At 40.4% G+C, this 22,603-nt stretch overlaps 1 protein-coding gene across 5 annotated transcripts in view; it reads right to left on the bottom strand.

The window, feature by feature from the left end:
• Positions 1-5,377: 5,377 nt before the first annotated feature.
• Positions 5,378-22,603, bottom strand: part of RALGAPA2 (Ral GTPase activating protein catalytic subunit alpha 2) — a 275,841-nt gene continuing 258,615 nt past the window's right edge. For 3 of the 5 annotated variants that reach the window (XM_034764035.1, XM_034764037.1, XM_034764038.1), the window contains one exon: positions 5,378-7,930. In XM_034764035.1, coding sequence (XP_034619926.1) covers positions 7,818-7,930 — 113 coding nt within the window. In that variant the 3' untranslated portion in view covers positions 5,378-7,817. Of the gene's footprint in view, positions 7,931-10,974; positions 11,122-12,650; positions 12,691-22,603 lie in introns of all 5 variants that reach the window. The other 2 variants (XR_004644914.1, XM_034764036.1) reach the window with 2 other exon arrangements.

Genomic DNA, 22,603 nt, shown 5'->3' with positions numbered 1-22,603 from the left:
ATGAAGCAGGCTACAACCTCCTGATAATAGACATGTTTCTGATGGGAATGTTGACATATACCAATACAATAGTAAAAATGTTAAGACACTGATCCTGCAAACACTTAATAGGTGCTAACTTTTGACTTAAATGGATTACTCACTTGTGTAAAGCTAAACAGGTGTGCAAGTGTTTGCAGGGTTGGGGTCTCTCCCTTTTGATCACCTAAATATCATGCATGTTACATGCATATAGGGAAGGGAAAGGAAAGGTGAGATTTTCAAAAGCCCAAAGAGGACTTAGATGCCCAAATTCCATTGAGGGGGTGGTTCGCTAACTGCCCTTTGAAAATTTCCCTCAACATGTATCAAATTTTTTTTTTTTTTTTTTTACAAATTAAGGTCCCTGTCCTGCAAACACTCGTGTGTGAGTAGCCCCACTGAACTCAGTGGGACTACTCATGTGTACAGTCACTCACGTGTGAAAAAAGTGTGCACAGCATCTGGGCCTTCATCTCCATCAGTGCTGGAGAAAACAAACGTTTTACACAGTCTCTCAATTCTGGAGTATCTTTCAATTATTTTAAACCTTTTCTGATTGTCCTTAGAAACTGGGCTCTGGTACAGCTGTCTCAGCTTGCCAGCCCTTGTCTGTAAGAAGAGCTGATTCCCAATTGCTTACAAGGCAGCAAATAATCATTAAACTATTATTTCCTAAGACAGATTTCAAAGGTGGGGGCCTGAAGTTAGTCACCTATATCCATATTTTAGTACCCTAAATCAGTGGCCTGATTTTCAGAGGCTCTTATTGACTTCAATGAGAGCTTCTGGCTGGCAGCACTTTTGAACATCTCATTACACATTTAGGAGCCTAACTTTAGGCCTCCATTTTTTAAAAATCTTGGCCCAAAAGAACAGTATTTTTAACCGTAAAATGAATTTTAAAGACTTTGCTAACATTACAGCATAACAAACAGAACACATGTAACCCATTCTCGGCAGCTCAAACTAATTAACTCTCAGATCACACTAATCATTTTACAAACAAAATGACTTTAGAATTCATCTCCTGCTGTGTAGGATTAACTTTCCATTTCAGTATCAAAAGTTCACCCAAAGGCTATTTAAGAGAGAACTCTGTCACCCCCTCATCTCTCCAATATAGACAGTGTGGGGTTCTTTTTTCCCCACCAACAAATACCCCTATAATATTCCCGTTATGACTGAGAGAACTGACCCCCTTCATTTTCCTATGTAAACTCTCTGTAGAGTAGAAAATCGACATTAGAAACAGATCATTTTGAATGTTCATGTAAATCACTCTGCAACAAGGCGTTATGAGGCTTAGAAGAGGAGGAACTCTCATTAAGCATTTCTTACACTGAATGGTACATAAATAATGTCTTTGGGGGTTGGTAATGGTCTGTAATTATTATTAGCAAAATGCTGCAAAAACCCCTTCAGAGGAAGCTGAAGATAATGCCATTGTTGCACAGCCTCTGCTGGTTCAAACCGTGCTAGAGGCTACGGCTGAGAATGCTTGCGAGGTTCAATACAGTGGGAGTGCTCTCATGAGGGCCTCACTTCTGCACTTATCCAAAGGGCCATTTCTTTGAAAATATTGATCAAATGTACTTACTACTGGCAGCTGAGTGCTGCAATGAATGCTCCTAAATATGATCCAGAGAAAGGATGCCGGTGGCAGCGCTGGGCTCTAAGTTCAGTAGTCAAAGATCCATTGGAGGCAGCTAGGCTTACAGACAGCGGGTGGGGGCGGGGGTGGGGGGAATGAAAAAGGAGCGAATTTCAGTCTGAATTGCCTGTGTGCATCAAGGACACAGCCATCTGCGTGAATAAAAGATGTAACATTCCAATGAAGAATCAGTTTGATTATCTTGAGTACTCTGTCTCTGCTCAGTTCAGAACTCCTCACTCAGGCAAATCTCTCTCTGACATACGGATGGTTTGGGGTCTTGCTGAACATTTCACTTGAAGGCAATCCAAGAGCTATACAGCTTTGCCCAAATGGGGAGAGAGGCTTTGCTAATTGCAGCCCTTTGCATTTGTTCGGGAGCATTTTGGACTTTAAAGCATTATGTCAAAGATTATTACTTGATAAGGATCAAATCCTGTATTCCTAGTGAATACACCTTGCTCCCATGAGTTGTTCTTATCAAGTCTGATAGAGTGAATTCACCCCGGGGACTCTCCTTGACTTTGATACGGTCACACGAGGGATGCCTCTGACCTTCCTTGTGTGAGAGTTGCATGACTCAGGCCCAAAACAATCTGAGAAACCAACTTTCTCAATCAAATTTTAAGGGGAGCAAAAGTTTGTAACTGGCCTATCCAGTGAAAGTCACCAATAGGGCTGTTTTCACTTTCTCCCAGAAATCATCCTAGGACATGTATTAAATGGCTTCAAGCGAGGCAGTGCCTAAGAAGCTAAATAATCTGGAACGTGGTTTCTGAACAATCACAGGGAGCGATTTGAGTGCCTCATTTGTGCACGGGATTACACAATGAGTGTGCATTGTGGAGCTTGTACCTTCTTCTTTCTTTCAAAGCCTTTTAAGGGCCAGACTGTGCTTTCTAAGCCATTAGCTACATTGGGGGACTGAGGAGCGGCTCCAGCATAGCATGAACTCCAGATGGAAATTCAACTGGGGCTCTGGGGAAGCACATGCTGCACCGACACATTGCCACTCTGTTTAAAGGTGTAGCATGCACTGTGCTCCGTGCCAAGCCAGCATGGTTGCCGGGAGTGAGATGCTTTTACTCTTCCCCCTTTTGGGAAGTTAGTAGTGCTGTCAGCATGAGCTGGGCGCAGTGCCTGTGCTCTCCAATGGGATTATTCTTGGCCCCTGTCCAGGAGTGTAAGGGAAGGCAAGGATCTTTGCATCGTCACATCTTTGGGCACCTGCACTTAAGTCTGGCTGTCACCTAGACCTTAGAGTAGTAAAGGATTTAGTGTGGTTCATGACATGTTGGAATTCAGTCTCAGAGGGGACAATTTATTTGCTGAAATTCCACTGTTTGACTTTCGTGAGGATGATCAACTGGGAAGATTGTTTGGTATGTTCAGAGACAAGAAAATTATAAAGCACAGCCATTTTCACGTCACCTGCTTCTGCACAGTTCCATATACTGGACATTACAGATGGGCCCAATAGGAGAACATATAAAAGACTGAAGCTTTTCCAGCACCTTTTCTAGTAAAAGCCACAGGAGCCGTGACTTTATAACCTGTGATAAAAGCAAAGCCACTGTTGTGAAAATATCCATGTAACCCAGGGGTTCTTAAACTGGGGGTTGGGACCCCTCATGGGGGTCGTGAGGTTATTACAATGGGGGGTCGCAAGCTGTCAACCTCCACCCCAAACCCCGCTTGCCTCCAGCATTTATAATGGTGTTAAATATATTTAAAAGTGTGTTACATTTTTTTAATGGTGACCCCTTTTACACAGCAAGCCTCTGAGTGCGACCCCCCCCAATAAATTAGAGACCCACTGAACTATAACCAGTTGTATATTAGGAAAACAGACTCCCTTCCTAATAAGTGGAGACATTCAAATATTGTATCTTACTGGTTCCTGGAGGCATTTTTAAAAGACTCACAATTTTCCTGCTTTACTAGTACAGAGGGTACAAAATTGCCCCTTCACTATGAAGAATGCCTCATTTTGAAGGAGGGAAGCTTCCTGAGTTTTCTAAAGATACCATGATTGTTCCCTCCATCATTAGAATACAAGCATTTACAAAAGAAATATTACGAAAGCACAATTAACTTATACTATATGACTACCCTTACACTTTGGGGAAGGTATCTACCCAACACATATGAAGGTATATCTAGGTGAATAAAAATTCCTGGATGTCTTGTTCTTGTAAATTATCTTACTGACAACTGAATGGTTAGATATATCCACTACCACACCTTAGCCAAATGGAGTTGCACTATGGTAATAAGGCTTGCATCACAACAGCACACACTTCTGGAGTATTTTATTTCCCCAGTTAAGGGTACTATGAAGCAAACAGTCAAGAGCACTGGAGTAGGAGAGAATTTTCAGCCACCGCTGTTGTAGAGTTTGATCCAACACAAACTGAAAAATATCTTTAGTCTCATGATTTTAAAAAAAGGTGACACCCCCCCCCCCCAAAGTTTTACAAACTATTTTTAGACACTACTATTATTGTCACTGTATGGAAGGATTAATTGGAGGTCTTCTAATGTCATCAGATACTGAAGATGTTCTGGAGATTTCCCTTGAATATTGAAATGAGTGTATTTGTAACATTAGTTTTAAAATTTCTAGGAAACCCTACGGCAATACAAGTACTGTTATGATGAGAGGCAGGGAGTAAACTGTCCTTAGATTAAATTAAATCTAGTTGTTGGTGTTTTATTATGCCAAGTGGAACCTGAACCAGGCAAGTATGTTGCTGGGTAGCCAAATAGTTTTCACTGATAAAAGCTAAACAAACAAAAACTTCCATCTGTCAGAAACCAGCTCATTCGTAAAGTACAATATACTCTTCAAAAATGGGCCCGATCATCCTGTCAGGTGACTTCTCAAGGACCTGCATATGCAGATGTGATGGAACAGTCTGGTCCCTTGTACTTTTATGGATTAGCAGTGTACTTGTCTGTCTGAAGCCTACAATGGGCCAAATTCAGCAGTGGCTTAAGAATGGTGTAAGCGGGACAAAAAAAATGTATAACTCTTTGGTGTCCAATTTATCGTCCCACATCCTACCTTACACCCCCACGTTAGGGGTTCTTCCTGGTATACAGCCTATTCTGCTGCTCAGATTCAGTTACATGAATGCCAGATCAGTGTCAGCTACATTGTTTTACCACCTACACCAGATATGGTGCGGATAAGGAAATGACCATATTCATACAATGCATTAAAATCTACATTTATTATTGCAATATTGGAAATAAAATCCATTGCCACAGGATCAATGTACCTTGTTTTAACCTGGCATCTAAACAAAGGGCCAGAGTAGCTGTATATATCACAAAGATACATTTAACATATTTTTAATCAGAATTATGCAGTGAACTGAGATTTAATTGATTTCTGAGGAGTTAAGAAAAGGGTGTACTATTTGTTTTATACTACCAAAACCCTTGGATTCTAATTTTCCTTTTTAAAAAAAGAAAATAAGTTATTTATATAACAGGGAAATAATAATTCTGCACTTTCATTCTTCCCTGCATTAGAGATTGGTATTGTTTTAGAACGAAAGATTTTGTCTCATTCAGAAAAATGCTCTTTGAGCTACTCCAAGTGGTGTGTATTTGACACACATTTTACTGGGTAACTAAGCACAGTCATGGCCTCCTTACCAAACAGTGATTAAAATGAAAACACATTAGATAATGCAATACACATTTTTTTGTAACTTTATAGACAAACAATCAGGAAGACGCAAAGAACAAGATTTGAACAGAAAGTCAAATGGCAGTCTGAAATGTTAGCAATTAATTAATTATGGCCTGTGCCAGAAGGCTGGCTGCATTTACCTGTACATGCTAGCTAGTGTAGTCTATGTACTAACAACACAAGCAACAATTTCTAGTTTCTGCTCTGGATAATGAGTGCATCCAATTTTAATTTTTCCTGATAAATTGGTTGCCACTAGAACCAAATAAACTATTACATAAAGTCAGTAACAAAATGCCAAGCTATAACTTAATATTACTGTAAAGATTTATCAAATAGCATTCATTATTTACAGAGAATAAGCACAGATCACTGTCAACGTGAAAATAAACATTCACTTAATGTATACACAGAAACTGAGTGCAACAACAAAAAGTCCAAATAATAATGGCTACCCAATGGTGCATTTAGCTTCACTTAAAGTAGCTCCCCTTCAGTTCAGGTAAGAAGTCACATTAAGTTTTTCAGGTGTGCATCCAGCTTAATAAACACAAACAAACAGAGACTATGTTAACTAGACCTGAGGAAGATTAGGAAGGTTACAGGGGTATGATACAAAAATCAGGCATATATACTAACACTAGTAGCCAAAATGTCAAAAAACAAACTTATGGTAACATTAGGTGTCTGACAACTACTCCCTGTCCCTCCACCAAACAAAAAAAGGGTCAGGAAATTCAGTTTTGAAACTCCACCCATTTCATACCCTGTTGTTCCTAGGTATTACAGCATTATTATATGGAAAATCAACATCTGTTTAGAGACCTTTGCAATACAGAGTCATAATGGATGATAGAATTTCAGCCTTAAATCTAAATTCCCTACCTTCTATTAAGTGTTTAAGTGGTTACAGTATGTGTCTCTTATTTTCCTTGCTTTTATGGTAATATTAATTTTCTAAAAGTACAAAACATTCCCCTTAATTCCTCAAACCCACTATTCACTGAAACTGTACTGAGTTTTTTTTATATCCAAAACATTTGCACAATATGCAGATCACCAAAAGAACACAATGTAATGTGTCCTTGGAAGGTTATTACAACATCTAGGACTAATTAGGGATACTTTAATTTGCAGATTATTGCCGTGTTGATGTACTATGTCAGTGTGGCTACCCAGGATGTGAACTGGCTCCCAGTTATACAAATCTGGGTGAAAAGTAGTTATTGCAAATGTGCAATATTCGCTTTTCTAAATGAAATCACTGGTCATTTTATTTTTCCACACAAACAGAAAAAAGGTGATTAGCTCACATTATGCATTAATCACATGCAACATTTCATATGACAAAATGACCCTATGTCCAAGATAGTGCTGCAAAAGAAGATTTCTATCAAAAAATAAATGGACAGATATAAATTAAATGGTTTGAACCAAATTGTACACATTAACATCTAACCTGTATTACATGTTATGGTACAAGTATGAATCTTTGTTAATAGATACCAATAATGCCAAAACTGCAAACCCTTATGTTTAGCAGCATTGGCATGTGATGGTTATAACAAACACTAAGAGAGAGAATGCAGGGGTCTTAAGTCTGCTCTCTGGTATGTTAATATGCAGCATCCCACAAAGGGCCCAATCCTGCGAGGGTCAGCGCAAGCTGAATTTCAGGATTTTAGTAAATGTATGGGGACATGCACCCTTGAATAAAAGGGCAAGATTAAGCCAAGTGACTTTAATCCAGGTCTTGGTGATTTATGCAATTGGCAGCACTTTCCTAGATTACAAATAAATTACCTAAACCAGCTATTTGATACTTACATTTTTTATGCACAAAAACTGTACTGGGGTATCAATTCAAAACAGAAAAGGAAGGGAGCACTTGATGACATACTGAAAAGCACCCAAGTCATTCACCCACACTTAAGAGAAAAAGTCCATCACATGTTTAATTAAATGAAAACTTGTTTTCCATTTAGACAAAATTTGCTAATATACACACAAGTGTTAAACTATAATTGGAATGATTAAACTATCAACACAATGAAAGTAAATTAAATAACTGGTTTCAATACTTGCTTTGCATCCCCTTCCTGTGACAGCTGTACTTGCATCTACAGATTTTAAGGGAAAATAAGTGAGTTATCCCACATCAGTTAAATGCTTCACACATTGAAAAAGATCCAGTTTTGACATAGTTATTTCGGTGACAACAATAATCATGTGTAATGCATGATGGGTAAATCAAGTGATAGCTGTCCATCAATAATTTAAGTTTTGCAACATAAGGGAAGTTACTTCCTTATGTGCTCATCCAAAGCACGTAGCAATGTTCTATTGATAGAGTAAATGATTTTATTCTGGTTTTGTTTTTCAGATTCCCTCGAATGGGCTTCCCCTTCCAAAGTGCTTTAATCTGAAGATTTGCTGAGAGCACTAGCAGAGCGACGAGGTTTTCGTGGCAGGGGGTAGTGTTGGAGAGGTCTGCTCTGCTAACTGTATTCCTGTGGTTACGGTAAGATCAGCACTCGCACTCATAGCGAGACAGCCTGAAAAGCAAGTGGGCAAAGAAAATAAAGTATTATTAGAACAATAGAATGCGTCCAATGACAAAAGTGCTTCCTAAAATACAAAAAAGAAACCAAAATTCATCCCATACGACTTCACTGAATTGACCAGAGTTGCTCTAGGAATGTATTTGGCCCAAGGACCCTAAGGGTTAAGAAGAATGAGCTTCTCATACATGGTAAGGAGGCTGGTATTGGCTGTTTCCAGAGAAGGTATCAAAGGGCTAGGTTGTGACTTGGACTAAGTGCCCAGGCAGGGGAGTACAAACCTTCTTCACACCCCTCTGCAGGCTACCCAGACCGTGAGACAGAGTGCAGGAATGAGTGCCAGCTCCTCCCCCACCTCAGAGCAGGTGTGTGGGTAGGGGTGGAGAAGCGAGTAGAGTCTTGGCTCCACTCTCTCAATGTGCTGGCCAGTTCAGCAGAGCTGGCACAGAGGGTGTTATAATTTACTGGTGCCCCCTGAAGCAAGGAGGAAGCAGGGAAGGAACTGTGAGAGACTCAGAGGAGTATTTCTGGGTCACAGTGTCTCTGGGGTCTACTCCTAGGTTGGTGCTTAAAAGTACAATATAGCTCTAAATCTCCCTCTTGCACATGTATTATTAAAGGTGCTAGTCTTTGTTTTTTGTTTCACTGAATGGCTCTGCAGTATTTAATTTCTCTGTTTCTGAAAACTGAAAATTAGTTTCCTTTGTATTAATATTTCTGATCATACAACAGTAAGGTGCCTTAACTGCTGATGCTGAAGAGAAAAAAATCAACATTTTTTAAACGATTCCACTAAGGAAGCAGTAAACGAAATCACCATAATTTCTGTTGTATTTAAGAAGGCTATTTAAGAACTTTATGCAAAGCTTAGCAAATCCCTGTTGGCTACCATATAGTCCACATGTATTTACATATTGTTATTTTACACATTTAAGTTACAACTCATTTATTCCCAAAAGGTGATTACAACTAGAGGTCAGGACTAAATAGTTTGTCTGAATGAGAACAGATGAGGACACAGCTATTAAACTCAAAGGTAAATGAATAATATTAAAGCATGTGTGCAACTCTTGTCTTTCCCCGGTGCAATTATAATCATGCTCTGAGGAATACAAAAATGCATGCTGCAACACAGTTCTGTTGTTGCTACTGTCGTTTTGACTTGTCCCAGGACATTTCTGTAAGCGTGAATGCCATTTCATCAGCTCTCTCCTGGTACAATATTTTTAAACAATGGTATAGTTCTCCCTGTAAATCCTCAATACAAATATTTTTATTAGAGATGGGACTGAAGCAAAGCCCCTTATCCAAACACCTCCAAACCTCTGGGGATGGAGGAGGAAGATTCAGAATCCAAACTCAAACCTAGATCTAAATTTCACAGTTAGCCTCTATGTCTATAAAGGGCTGAGCAGCCACAAACTTCAGACCTAGAGCTACGTTTTGCAGCGTAAGCCCATTTCTAATTTATCTACATACTCTCTTTTCAGATTGCTCCTGTACCTGGATTTAATTTACTTGTGTTAAGATAATGTTTTACATGTTTATAGCACCTTGCATCCTGCATGATCCCAAAACGTTTCAAATACTGTGCACAAACACCATCACTGAAATGCATCTGCTACTGAATTACATCTGCAGTGGAGGCTGGCAACCAATTGGTTGAATAGCATGCTACACAACAGCAGCAGGAGGGAAATAATTGGCCCAGAAACCATGGGGTAAACCGTGCCCTTATGAAAACTGTCAGGAAATCTTTCCTATTCAAGAAAAGACGACAGGACATCAGTTTGTAATGTCTTAACTGGAAGATCCTCATGTAGTAAACTGCATGATATTCCATTTACCTTGGAAGGACAAAGGACTAAGTTGAGTCTGCTGAGATTTGAACATGTGGTTCTAGGTATTTTAAACCCGATGCTTAGGGCCACTAAACTACCTCATCCCATCCCTTCTTGTAGTGACCATAAAACTAATGAGCCAGACTCCCTTGCATGCCATGGATTCGTAAAGGAGCTGTAAACCCGGTCTAATGGGTGTTTTGCTTTGCTGGAGCAGTGGAAAGCAGACTCAGCGCACTGGTGAACCTAGCCCAGTATGTTTCTAAACTAAAGCATTTTCATTTGAATAATTCTTTCCTGACGCCTGACAGAAGGGACCCAGTCTAATGACTGCAGCTGGCATTCTAACCATGACTCCACGGCTTTAGTTCCTCCCTGAAGGGGTTAAGATACTTTACAGAAAGTATATTTCATAAAATTATAAGTTTAGCAGACAGATTCTCACAAATCAATTACACAAAAAGCAACTCCCAGTGGTGTAGCTGCAAGCAATCCTGGGTTGTCTTCTGAGTGCTTCTGGAAATTCAGCTGCACCACTGTGAGCTAGACGCCTGTATTAATCTTACTTCTTCCTAGAAGCAGTCTGGAAATGCAACAGTATAGACAGTGTCTCAGTTTATTTCCTTACTGTAAGGTTTAAAACACAGCACTCATGACAACAGTGAAACTTGTATTCATTAAATGCAACTATGTTAATAAATATCATTGTAATGCATGAAAAAACCAAAGAACGGACAATTTAGTTGCTGTTAATCTGAAAGCATTTACTGTGCATTTGAAATTCTTAAATTACTTAATAAACCTGATACTCACATTTCAAATTATACTTTTTACTTACCAGTTTTATATTTTAAGTCAACTGTTTTGAGCAGAAAAAAAGCACTTCCAAATAAGTGAAAAATGTGATTTAATATGCAAAGACATTTTCTGTGAAAAATGTGGACCTATTAGTTTTGGCTTAGAACTGGAAAATTGCTGTGTTTTCTCTAAGAAAGAAAGTGCGGGGGGGGTGGGGTGGAGGGAGGGTGGTGCTGTATTTTACATTCCTGCAGCTAAGCAGAATGGCAGATGGTCAAAATAATACAATTTTCACCAAATGGACAAGCTCAAGCAATATTCATGCAAGCTCTCAATACAGCTCCTGCGCATATGAAAAGCAGTGCAGTTCAAACAGTGTGTAAGAAGGCATAGCCACACCTAAGCATTTAGAATCATCCACAACATTCCTTTAGCCTTTAGAGTTTGTACATTCCATCAGTCAAAACTTTCTTCTGGCAAGTCCTTAACTATGCAATCAACCTTGAAGCTCCCTCTAAACCATCTTGATTGATAGGTAGACAGCAGCTGCAGAATGAGCAAGTAATAACCACAAAAGATAAAGGCTTTCATACAAATATTATAATTCCACTTGCAAGCTGTCTGGCACGAACTCAAATTACTTGGCCTTCTCTCGCAATGGAAGCTTGGAACTTTATTCAGATAACACACTCTAGCCCACTTAACTATGCACCAGTTTAGTGAAAGGAAACAGGACAATACCCACATATGTAAAAATAAATAATACATTAATGTAAAGGTTACAATGAGATTTCAAGATTTTCCAACAGCCCAAAGGAGGTTTATCTAAATTTATATTCTAAATTTGGGGAGGGGGAGGGGGAAATAGGCAGCACAAAAGTTTTAACTCATCAAAGCAATTATAAAAATGGACTGGTAAAAATGTCCATCACTAAATATTAGAGTCTGAGATTCTGATTCACAGATGGCTCCGTTTTCGCCCTCTCAAATACACAATTCAAACACAAACACCTACCAAAAGATACTCTAAGCCTAAAATCCTCATTTTGGGTAACGTAAAACAATCAATCATTTATAAGCATGGAACACTTTTTAGATGATCCAATGTGGGTTATAAATACCCGTTCATCCATCCATTGAGCTTCTAGTTTGACAGGTTATTATTTAAAGGCGCTTGGGTTGCATCCATCTGTGAATCAGGATTCAAGGAGTTAATTCAGTGCTTCAAGCCTCTTTGCCTAAGCCCAGCCTACCACCGAGCGTATCCAGCCAGCATGCTGCTGTCAGGCTGCTTCCTTCCATTCGATCAGTGCATTGGAAATTGCCCAGACAAACAAACAGAACCAAGGAGCCTGCAAAGGTCACACCTGGCGTGTGGCCGGCCGGCCTGCTCTCTGGGTCCTAAACCGCACCCCCAATCGCCAGGTTCAGGGCACTCTGTGTTTCCCCTCTTTTGTTTTCTTTTCCTCCCCCAGCTGTTCCATTCAGAGGCCCAAGTTCAGCAATCTGCCCTCCCCAGAAAGGGAGGCCCTTATTAAGCTGAGCTAACTCAAAGGGCCAGCACAGCACGTGCTGCTCCTTATCGGCCCCATCTCAAGATCCTATTCCATGGTGCTTAGCCAACAAAAAAGTAAATGGACTTAACTCCCATTGGCTCCCCTGCAGCAATTCAAACAAAAGTGCAAAGCAACAAAGACATTTTCCACTATGGCAGGTGTTGGTGTCAGATTCCGCCTGCAGCAAACAGGAGCAGAAGAAAGAAAGAAAAAAAAGTATGTGCTTCTCAGACATGCAGGGGGATGCTAACAGGGCAGGCAGCCGGGCTCTGAGAGCTGCTACTCAGAGGTGGGCATAGTCAGGGTCGCTCTTTTCCAGCACAGAGCTTGGAACTCATGTTTTGGGGGGAAGAAAAAGAGACCCGGCCTGAAGATGAGGTGGGACTGCAGTGCGAGAGAGAGACCCCACAAACCAAGAGTTGTTTCAGCTTTATATTAGCAACAGAAGGAAGGAAGGAAGCTGGTTAGTATATCTAGCGTGATGCCAGTGCTGTAGCCTGCTCGAGGTGTCACTCTTACCTTTCTCAATTACCGTAATGAGACCTTTACATATTTTAATCTAAAGGGAAAAAACACAAAATCATATAAATAAAGGAACAGCACACCTACTGCTCTGTTATGAGGCTCATAGACATTGCTTACACCATTTAGTTGTGCAAGAACACTAATTTGTGCATCTTAAAGCAAACTAAACATTCAAAAAGTAACTAAGATAGCATTCATAATGATAATGGAAAATAATGATATTCTTTAAAGTTCACATTAGTGCGGTTATCTGGCGAGGTGTAAGTGGGACGAGCAGACCCACACTTCTCTCCAATGTTGGCTGAAATGTGGAGAAAAAATTTGCGCACACAATTATTTCCACCCAACTTAAGGATATATTACATGCACATTACTATGAAATTATAGACATTCTAGTGCTCTATTATTGTCAGTCAGTTAGTGGCTGTATAATTTCCAACAGCTGTAAACTCTGAAGTTTCATGAAGATTTAAATAGCTTTTACTTGCTGGTCAAGTTAAAAATCAGCAAGTGAATATATAATGTTAAGCTCTTTGGACTACATTTTTATAATGTAGAAGCCCACTTGTGCATGCAAAAATGCATGTACAATTGTGTGCATGGATGTGCATACAATTCGTACAACCACATGCACAAGCAAGGTATTTGCATGAACAAATGATGATTCAGATTATTCCGTGATCATTTGCATATGCAAATACCTGATTTGTGTGCAAAATTAAGATAGCTGCATTGTGCAATTGCACATGCTTTTTGTGCATGGATCTCGGGCTTTATATTTCTGTTGCATTACATCTAAAAGGGGATGACAACGATCAGTTTGTAATAAAAAGGAAAATTATACTTTTAACGAATGGTTTGTGATCCGTGGAAAATTAAAAAGTCAGTTTAAAATAATTCAAGTTTCTGATAGAGCACCCTTTAAACTGCATGTAGATTTTTTTTTTAATTCTTAAAAAATAAAAGATTTTTCTTCTCTGCTGATATTTATAAGGCTCATTCTATCTGGAGAGGGAGGGCAGTCCTGAAAGCAATACCAATAAATATGCCCTGTCCCATTCCTATCTATATGCCACCTGCTGCCTCAGTTTCAGATTTTCTGCTAACACCCTCTTGCATTTGCTGTGAAAGAACATACATGTGAGCTCTCCTAGTTCATGAGGGTGATTTCATCCTGCTAAAATAGGAGACAGGAAGTGCAACTGACCAACACTAGAACAGTGAAACTGATTGGAAGGGATGTTAAACGCACAAAATAAACAATCTGGAAAATATTGTTTTCTCTGCAATCTCTCTCCAGTCCAATAATTTTAGGTGTTATTGTAAAAACAGATGCATGTTATTCAGTAGAAAATGTGGTTTTCAAGTTGATAGCACCCTTTTAATAGTATCTTCAACGACTACATTTTAGATTAACATAGTGCATGTCATCTCAAAGAGTTTGATAAATGGTATACACACAAGAATTCAGTGCTGCCAACTGTCAAAATTTTTATCACAAGTCTTGCAATATTTGGTGTTTTTTCTGAAGGCCCCAACTCTTGGAGTCATGTTATTAGATGAGAATCTCATCTTTCATTTAAAAAAAGTTTCTAGCCCTCATTGATGCTAAGAAAACCTGGAAAATGTGGACCCTAAAGGTTCAAACACCAGAAAAACAAATGAAGAGAACCCCCACATTTTTTATTTTAAAAATATTCTGATTTTTAAGCAAATCTCAAGATTTTTTGAGGCCTTACTCATGATTTTTTAACATGGGATCAGGGGTGTTTGGCAAACCTGGAAATTGCTTTATCACTAATATCTCATGGGTGGGAGGGTAAAGGAAGCAGAAGATGGACAGCACAGTACAAAATGGGGAAGTTTTGACCAAGTTGATAAATCTCTCTTTTCGCAAGAAAAGCTTTCAGACTTGATCTGAGTGTAACTGATGCAGCAATACCTGCCTGAGTCTGTGGAAAGCCTGAAACAACAGTTCAGATGTCTAAAGGGTTGTTAACTCTGACACCTGTTGCTCTGTGGGCAGCCCTGACAACACCCTCACAGCAGTTACTTGATCATAGCTCTGCTGAGGTGGTGTTGGCAAAGCAGTCTCTGCTTTGGTAGGTAGCGACTGAGTTCTCCCCACCTCTGGGATGGAACTCAACCTGCCAACACAGGGACAGTTGGTGAGAGAAGGGCCAGGGCTACCTGAAAAGAAGTGGTGGAGGGCTCCCCAACACACAGTTTATTGGATTGCTCCTGCCCCGTTCCAAGGAAGGCCAGAGCCCTGAAGGGGCCTCATGTAGGGAAGTGTCTAGGATCCTTGATTGTCTAACTCTGGTTCTGCGAACTAGTAGTTCCAGGGTTGCAGTATTTTGCACCTGATGTTTAGGTATCTAAAGGTATGTCTATTCTGCAATTAAAAATCCATGGCTGGCCTATGCCAGCTGATTCAGGCTAAGGGGCTGTTTAACTGTGTGTAGATGTTTGGGCTCAGGTTGGAGCTCAGGCTCTATGACCCTGTGAGGTGGGAGGGTCCCAGACCTCAGACTGCAGCCTGAGCCTAAATGTCTACACCGCAATTAAACAGCCCTGTAGACCTGAGCCAGCCGTGGGGTGTCTAACTGCAGTGTAGACATATCCTTAGGGTATGTCTTCACTACAAAAAAAGTGTGTGTTCTCAACTTGGGTTAAAATAACAGTGAAGACAAGGCAACTCTGCTTTCAACTTGGATTAGCAGCTCTAGTTCAACCCAGGCTCCCCTATAGGCTTTAATTCAAGCTGCTAACCCGAGTTAAAAACCCAGCTGCTGTGTCTTCACTGCTATTTTAACCCGAGTTAGCTAACCTGAGTTAAGAACTCGTTTTTTGGAATGAAGACATATCCCAAGTCATCTTTTTTTCATTTTATTACAACTTTATTCACATCAAACCAACAGAAAATGGTTAGCTGTCTGCCATTCTCAACAGACTCTTGAGTCTTGGTTCTGAAACTTTCATGTGAACTCTTCTTTCCTTCTCTTTTCCCACTTTGGTATAAGTGAGAGATTTTGGGGGTAAAAGGATTCTTCTTATACCAATAATACCAACATTATCATCTGTCCATTTACTGCATGAGTGTTTCTTTTGCCCAAGTAATTTTTAAATCAAACATGCTTGAAATAAAGCATGTCATTTTATAGAAGCAATGCCTGAATCAAAGAAAAAATATAGTAACCAAGGAAAGAATGCTCTAAGAATACAGATGGACTGCAACTTTGCCGCAAACCTCTTTCACTTGACTTGAAAATCTTAGTTTTAAAATATTAAATGCTAAAAGAATTGAAAATACATTCCCTTTAAAGACAAATGTTCTTGGGGAGAAAAGGTCGGTGTTTCCCAAAAGGGTTCATTGCTGGGAAACTACAGGCATGTATGTTTGGTATGTTCTCTCTCTGTCCGTCCCTTGTCACAGCAACATCTGAGGGAGTTTGGTTCTGTGTGTGTTAAGTAAGAACAAAAAGATAGAGAACAACAACATCATCTCATCTGTAAATTCAACCTTAGGTCCCTTATTCCTGCCACTCCTCACGGTCGGCTCACTTTCCTTATAATTCATCATACTTATATGACTCCCATTACTGTAGTATCCACTTTTAATAATCACAACACTCCTGTGAAATAGGAAAGTACAATTACCTCTATGTTAACACTGGGGGGGAGGAGGGGCGAGCGCTGAGGCACAGAGAGACTAAGTGACCCACCCAAGGTCACACAGGAAACCCATAGCGGAGCAGAGAACTGAACTGAGGTCTCTGAAGTCTGAGATCAGTACCCTGACCACTGGGCTAGCCTTCCTCATAAGCTATTCCGTGGTGACGGTATTTCTTAGGTGGCTGCCTCAGTAGAGTGTTCCAGGCTAGGAACCATTCTCTACCCAAATATCCCTGCCAGGAGATTAGAAGGTTGTCTTCCCTTCAAGTTTATAATGCAGCGACTTTAACTCAAAACAATTCAAGACTCATAAGAAATAACAGCTGCCATACTGGGTCAGACCATGATCTATCTTGCCCAGTATCCTAACCTGCCTTGTACCAAACCTTCAGGGGAGTATGCAAAACAGGGCAATTATGACGTGATCCACCTGTCTTTCACTCCTGGCTTCTGGTAGTCAGTTTTAGGTCGTTCTGAGTTTGCATTTCTGACCATCTTGGCTAATAGCCATTGATAGACCTATCCTCCATGAACTTATCCAGTTCCTTTTGAACCCAAGTTATACTTTTGGCATCACAACATGCCATAGCAATGAGTTCCACAGTTTAGTTGTGTATTTTGTGATAAAGTACTTGCTCTTGTTGTATTAAACCTGCTGCCTATAAATTTAAATCGAGCGCCCCTGGTTTTTGTATTGCATGAAATGGTAAATAACAGTTCTCTATTCACTTTTTCCACATCATTCATAATTTTATAGATCTCTATAATACCCATCCCCTTAGTTCCTTTTCTAAGCTGAATAGCCCTTACATACACCATATATTTCCAGAGCGTGCATCTTTTTTCCCTTCTGACCCTTTCAACATGTGGCATGAGAGGCACATCTTCTTTCAGATGTCTTGTGTCATGGCCCCCTCCCTGACGCACAACTCTGTTACACTTTTCAGGATCCTTTGATGTGCCTGACTTTTCAGACCTGACACCTCCCTCCCCCAAAATGTACTGTCTTATGGTATCTCTAAAGAGGGAAATTTTAGTTTCTCCCTAATGTAAGGCATTAACCATTGTAATCACTATGCAGGAAAAACAGTTTAGGTTCCTATTTTTCAGAACATCTTTGGACTTGCCAACACAAACACTGAGTTTGCGGCAAGCTGGGGTGCAAATATACCCCACACTAGCCTGCCAAGCACTAAGGGTGAGTATGGACCCTGCTGCCACATGCTAACCATTCCCTAGTGTGCTTTGATATACCCCATTTTGAAATGGGAGGAGATCAAAGCACACTAGGGAATGGTTAGTGCACAGCGGCAGGGTCCAAAGGGACATACCGCACGGCACGCTAGTGTAAGGCAGATTGACACCCCAACTGCCGTGTACTAAATGTTTTGTAGACAAGCCCCTTCATAAGTTAAAGTTTCTTTGTAGGAGTTTCTACGGTGTAATTGTTTCTCTGTTGACCCTCTCATCGAATTACCCAAAAAGGTATCCTTCGCTCCAAAGGCCTTCTGCTCTTTCTTCTGGCCTAATAACCATGATTTCACATGATGATTGTCCTTGCTGGACTGTTAACCTAATCCCAGCATACTGTCTATCTTGCATCTAAAGTTTAGAGAGACAAGGCTCAAAGAATTCTTATCTGTCTCAATATTAATTCTAATCAAATATGGATTATTCGCAGTTTAAATGTAATCGGTCACATATCTGAGGTAATTATTAAAATGCAGTTGTAAATGTGCCTTGCTTTAATTTCCCTTTGAGACTGGAATTATGCAAGAATTTAAAGATTTTTTATGATGATCAGATTTATCTAGTGATTCTAACTTTTAAAAATAAAATTGTTCTAAAGATTCTGACACTTCTGATTATAGAGCACGTTGGGACAATGGAACTGAGAGATCTGCTCTGTCTACAGGAGAAAGACTAGGGCCAGGTCTATACTACAGCCATTTGCAGTCATAGCTGTGATGGTGTGTGACTTAACTGACCTAGCTGTGCCAACAAAAGCCACTAGTATATAAATGGCCTAAGATATTTAAGGCCTATGAACTATTCCATGGTACTCTGGAAAAGAACTAAAATCACTTATCTGAAACTATGCTAAGGAGTTCATTTTGAGAACTGGCCTTTTGTCGATAGATTCTAAGATTGATCAGAGCTGTATTGTTTATGAGGTAAGATTGCTTGGGTAACAAGAATACTGAAAATCTCTGGAAAAAAGACTGACATGGACCACTGCCTAAGAGTATAAATCAGGAATAACCCATAGTTGGGATCTGTATCGATTCTGTCTTTCCTTTTCTTTGCCTCCCTTTATTTCCTTCTCTCAAGCCATCAGTCTAATGGATGTCATGTCCAATGAACCTGAGGCCATGATGTCCTGTAGGTTTCAGAATGGATCCTGCTACCGGGAAAAAGGAGAAAACTTACTCTAACAACAGGACTTTGCCTCCAATCCAGCCATCCAGATTGACCTAAAATGGCCCAGGGAGTCTGCCTGCCAGAGAAAAGCACAACTCCTACCTGAACTTGACAAGTCACTACTTATCTACTTCAGCTGGACCATAAAAAGGAGTACATATTTAAATGTTTTCCTTTTCCTTTCTCTGTTGTCCAAGTTTGGCTGGGGAAACTGATTGGCAAAACTAACATCAGAGTGTTTTGGCTGTAACTGGGAAAACATTTCCTTCATTTAAGGAAAAGATTGAGAAAGAAAAGCTGGGTTTGTAACATGCAATGCTTAAGTAAATAAAGACAGAAGGATTAACATCAGGGCAGTTATTAAAGGGTTTAAAGCCTTAGACTATGGGAAAAAACCTAAACTATTCTACTATTATCCCATTATTTGTGTTACTGTAGTCATGGACCAAGACATCGTTGTGCTAGGTGCTGTACAAACACTGAACAAAATGACAGTCCCTGCCCCAAGTAGCTTACAATCTAAGTATAAGATAAGAGACAACAGATGGATACAGACAGACAGGGGAGTACAAGTAAACAATGTGAGAATACTGGTCTGGACAGCGGTCAATGGTCTCTGCACATCAACAGCTTAACCATTGTCAAGTTTTTTGTAGGCTATCAGGGCAAAGGAGAGTGCTGAGGAAGGATCTGAAGGTGGATAATGAGGTAGCTTTGCAGATTTTTAGGGGAAGTGCCTTTGGGCAGCGTGGGAGAAAGCACAAAGGTGCTTGTTTGTCCACCTGTTAAATTTTCAAAGGAATCTGGCATCACGGGCCAATCAGAGGTGAGAATAAATAGCTTGATAGCAAATGAGAGATGATAGGTAGAGTGGGGATTGACTGTGAGGGGCCTTGACAGTGAAGACAAGTAGCGTATGTTCGATGTGATAGAGAAGAAGGAGCCAGTGGAGAGATGCAAAAAGAGTGGTGACCAGGTCAAAGTAATGGGCTAGGGAAATGATCCTTGAAGCATCATTCTGATTAGCTATGGGAGGGGCAAGATTGCATTGGTCAAGGGAGGAAGCTATTGCAGTAATTGAGGTGCATGATGATGGGAACTGGGATGAGAGTTTTAGCTGTGTGAATACACAGGAAAGGCCGTAACTTAAAGATGTTATACAGAAAGAATTGGCATGAATTAGCTATAGCCTAGATATGAGTTCCTATCAGTTTTAGCACTGGCCCTGGGGTGTACAAAACAACATGTAATTAACCTATAAGCCATGACAGGTCTATGAAAGTCTTTGTTTTCAGGATATTACAGTCATGTCTATTGTTAAATAAACAGCCACAAAGAAACTCCCTAGTAACTCTGCTTAGTTCAATATACTGTACTTGTATACATGCATAGACACTGGTTACTGCAGTTATAATCACAGTGTAACTGGAAACTTTTAGCCTACATGTTCAATTCAGGATATTTTGAAGAAACCATCAATTTAACCGACAATTGTGGCTGCATTCACTCAGAAACAAAACACGTTTTAAACACATTATGCTCAGAAATGCAGATCTACAGTAACAAGCTCCAGGAGTGTGGGAAAGGAAAACACTAGAATTCCATTTGCACAGTGTGTTAAGAATATCATGTCTGGTGTAAGGTATTAAAGGATTTGGTTATACATGATCACTCATTTAAATCTTTATTTGGAGATCTCTCATTTGTAACTTTTTGCTCAAAATAATGATTAAACCACACATTCACTACATCATCTAACTTTTAGTTATATTTGGAGGTTCTTTTTTTAAAATAGTTGAATTTAAACTGAAAAGAATATACATGAAAATGCTGCATGTGATGTACTGTTCCCCATGCCAGAGCTATGACAGCTGTTACGCAGCACATTTCTTTGGGCCAGCAGAACACACGAAGCATATGGAGGATGTCAATGCAAAGGACAGCTTAGCCCTGACTCTGCTGGAGACTCAAATATGATAGGACTCAGCCTTTATTTTTAGGGTCGGATGCAAAGCTGACTGAAGTCAATAGAACTCTTTCCAGTGACTTCAATTGGCTTTGAATCAGACCACTGGTAAATGTCCAGATGTAAAACTACTGTACAATAAGGTTAAAGGTAATAATACCTAGCTTTTATACAGAGTGTTTCATCAGTAGATATCAAAGCGCTTCACAGTCTTTAAATGTATTTACCCTCAATGCCCCTGTGAGGTAGGACAGTGCTATTCTCCTCAATGTACAGAAGGGGATCTGAGCAACAGAGGGGCTAAGCGACTTGCCAAGGCCACATAGGAAGTCTGTGGCAGAGCAGGAAACTGAACAGGGGTCTAGACTAGTGCCCTAACCTCTGTGCCATCTGTGGTTCAGAAAAAGACAATCCCCTGACACTAAGAGGCACTTGAAATATTTCCAGGGATGTGAACTTATCCTGAGAGAAGCTAATCACCCATGACTCCCACTGAAGGCAATGGGTGCTCAACACCCCTCAGTATCAGGCCCTTTGTTATATTAGAGAATTTCGAACCAAAAGCAATGGTCTACAATACAGACATAAGTAAAGCAGTGTGGGCTCTGATTAGCCTGAGGCCACTTCTGCAATTTCTCGCCAGCCAGCAAAAGCTCCACAAACCTCTTACGCTCCACAGCCAGAGGAGCTGCAATCTGTCTCAAAGAAGTATGTCCCTCTTGAATGAGGCCATATAATGCTGGAGATAACCTTAAAATGCCAGCCAACCCAGCCTCCTTCTCGGGTGGAGTTGGTGAATGGGAATGACACCATCACACAGGGGGCTGGCTCATAATTGGCTGGCTGACAGACATTTGTCAGCCAGGGAAGAAATTTTAAAGGGGCCATACTGCCTGGAGCGCTCTTGCTGGCTGACAGGTCAAGCAGCTGGAGCTGTCAGCTCGAAAGAAGAGAGAGGCCCATCAAGTTAATATTTTTTCCTCTACAAACTCATTGCTAGGGAGGACGTTCCCCCCACCAATCCATTGTCTCTTCCAGAGATCATGGAGGGGAGAGTTGCCCCTGACCCAACCAACAATTTAAAGAAACAGGACCAGGCAGAGAGACTGATTGCTCTTCGCAGATCATAGCCACTAGCGCCACGCATAGTGGTTACAACAGTCCAGGCCGGGAGTAGCTCCTGTAGCTTAAGCAGCCCTAGGGGGACAGATACAAATTGTGAGCAATGGTATGCAACATGCAGGGAGAACTCCTGTCCTGATACCCAAAACAACTTCCAGCCACACACTGTTTTTTCTTCCCTTTGTAGAGCAGGACGGCCTTTCCACATGGCAGTTCAATCCTGCTGCATAGCTACTGAATGCAACCTTCTTAGGCCTCCCAATTTTGCCTGACTAGATCTCTAAAAGAGAGGGGCCCAGATCCTCAGTTGGTGTGAATCAGCATGCCTTCAATGGAGCTCACCAACCTACATTGATTGCCACCATCTCAGGATCTGGCTCTTGGTATTCACTACAGCTTTTTGTCACTGATTTAATAGAGCATTCCTGACACACAACTTACACATTTTACTTCTTAACTCCAGTATTTCTTTTTCCTGAAAAATATGCAAATCATCTGCCAACATACACAATATTAAATAATTTTAAAAATGTTAAGCGTCTGATCAACGTACAAAAATCAGGAGAACAGTGAGTTTAGCATGTGTCTTCTTCCCATATGCCACTGCACATAGCTAGTGAAGGAGTCAGAATTCTGAGACTCGTCATACCCATTAGCAGATCACTGAATTAAGGAGAGTATGGCAGCCTGAAAGAAGAAATTTCTTTACTGGAAAAGGAGAAATGACTTTGGCTGTAATTTTCAGTGTTGTCCTTCTGACCAT

The sequence above is a fragment of the Trachemys scripta genome, chromosome 3 (assembly GCF_013100865.1).
Source record: "Trachemys scripta elegans isolate TJP31775 chromosome 3, CAS_Tse_1.0, whole genome shotgun sequence".
Taxonomy (NCBI): domain Eukaryota; kingdom Metazoa; phylum Chordata; order Testudines; family Emydidae; genus Trachemys; species Trachemys scripta.
The sequence above is the reverse complement of the archived record's forward strand: the minus strand, read 5'-3'. Positions and strand labels throughout refer to the sequence as shown.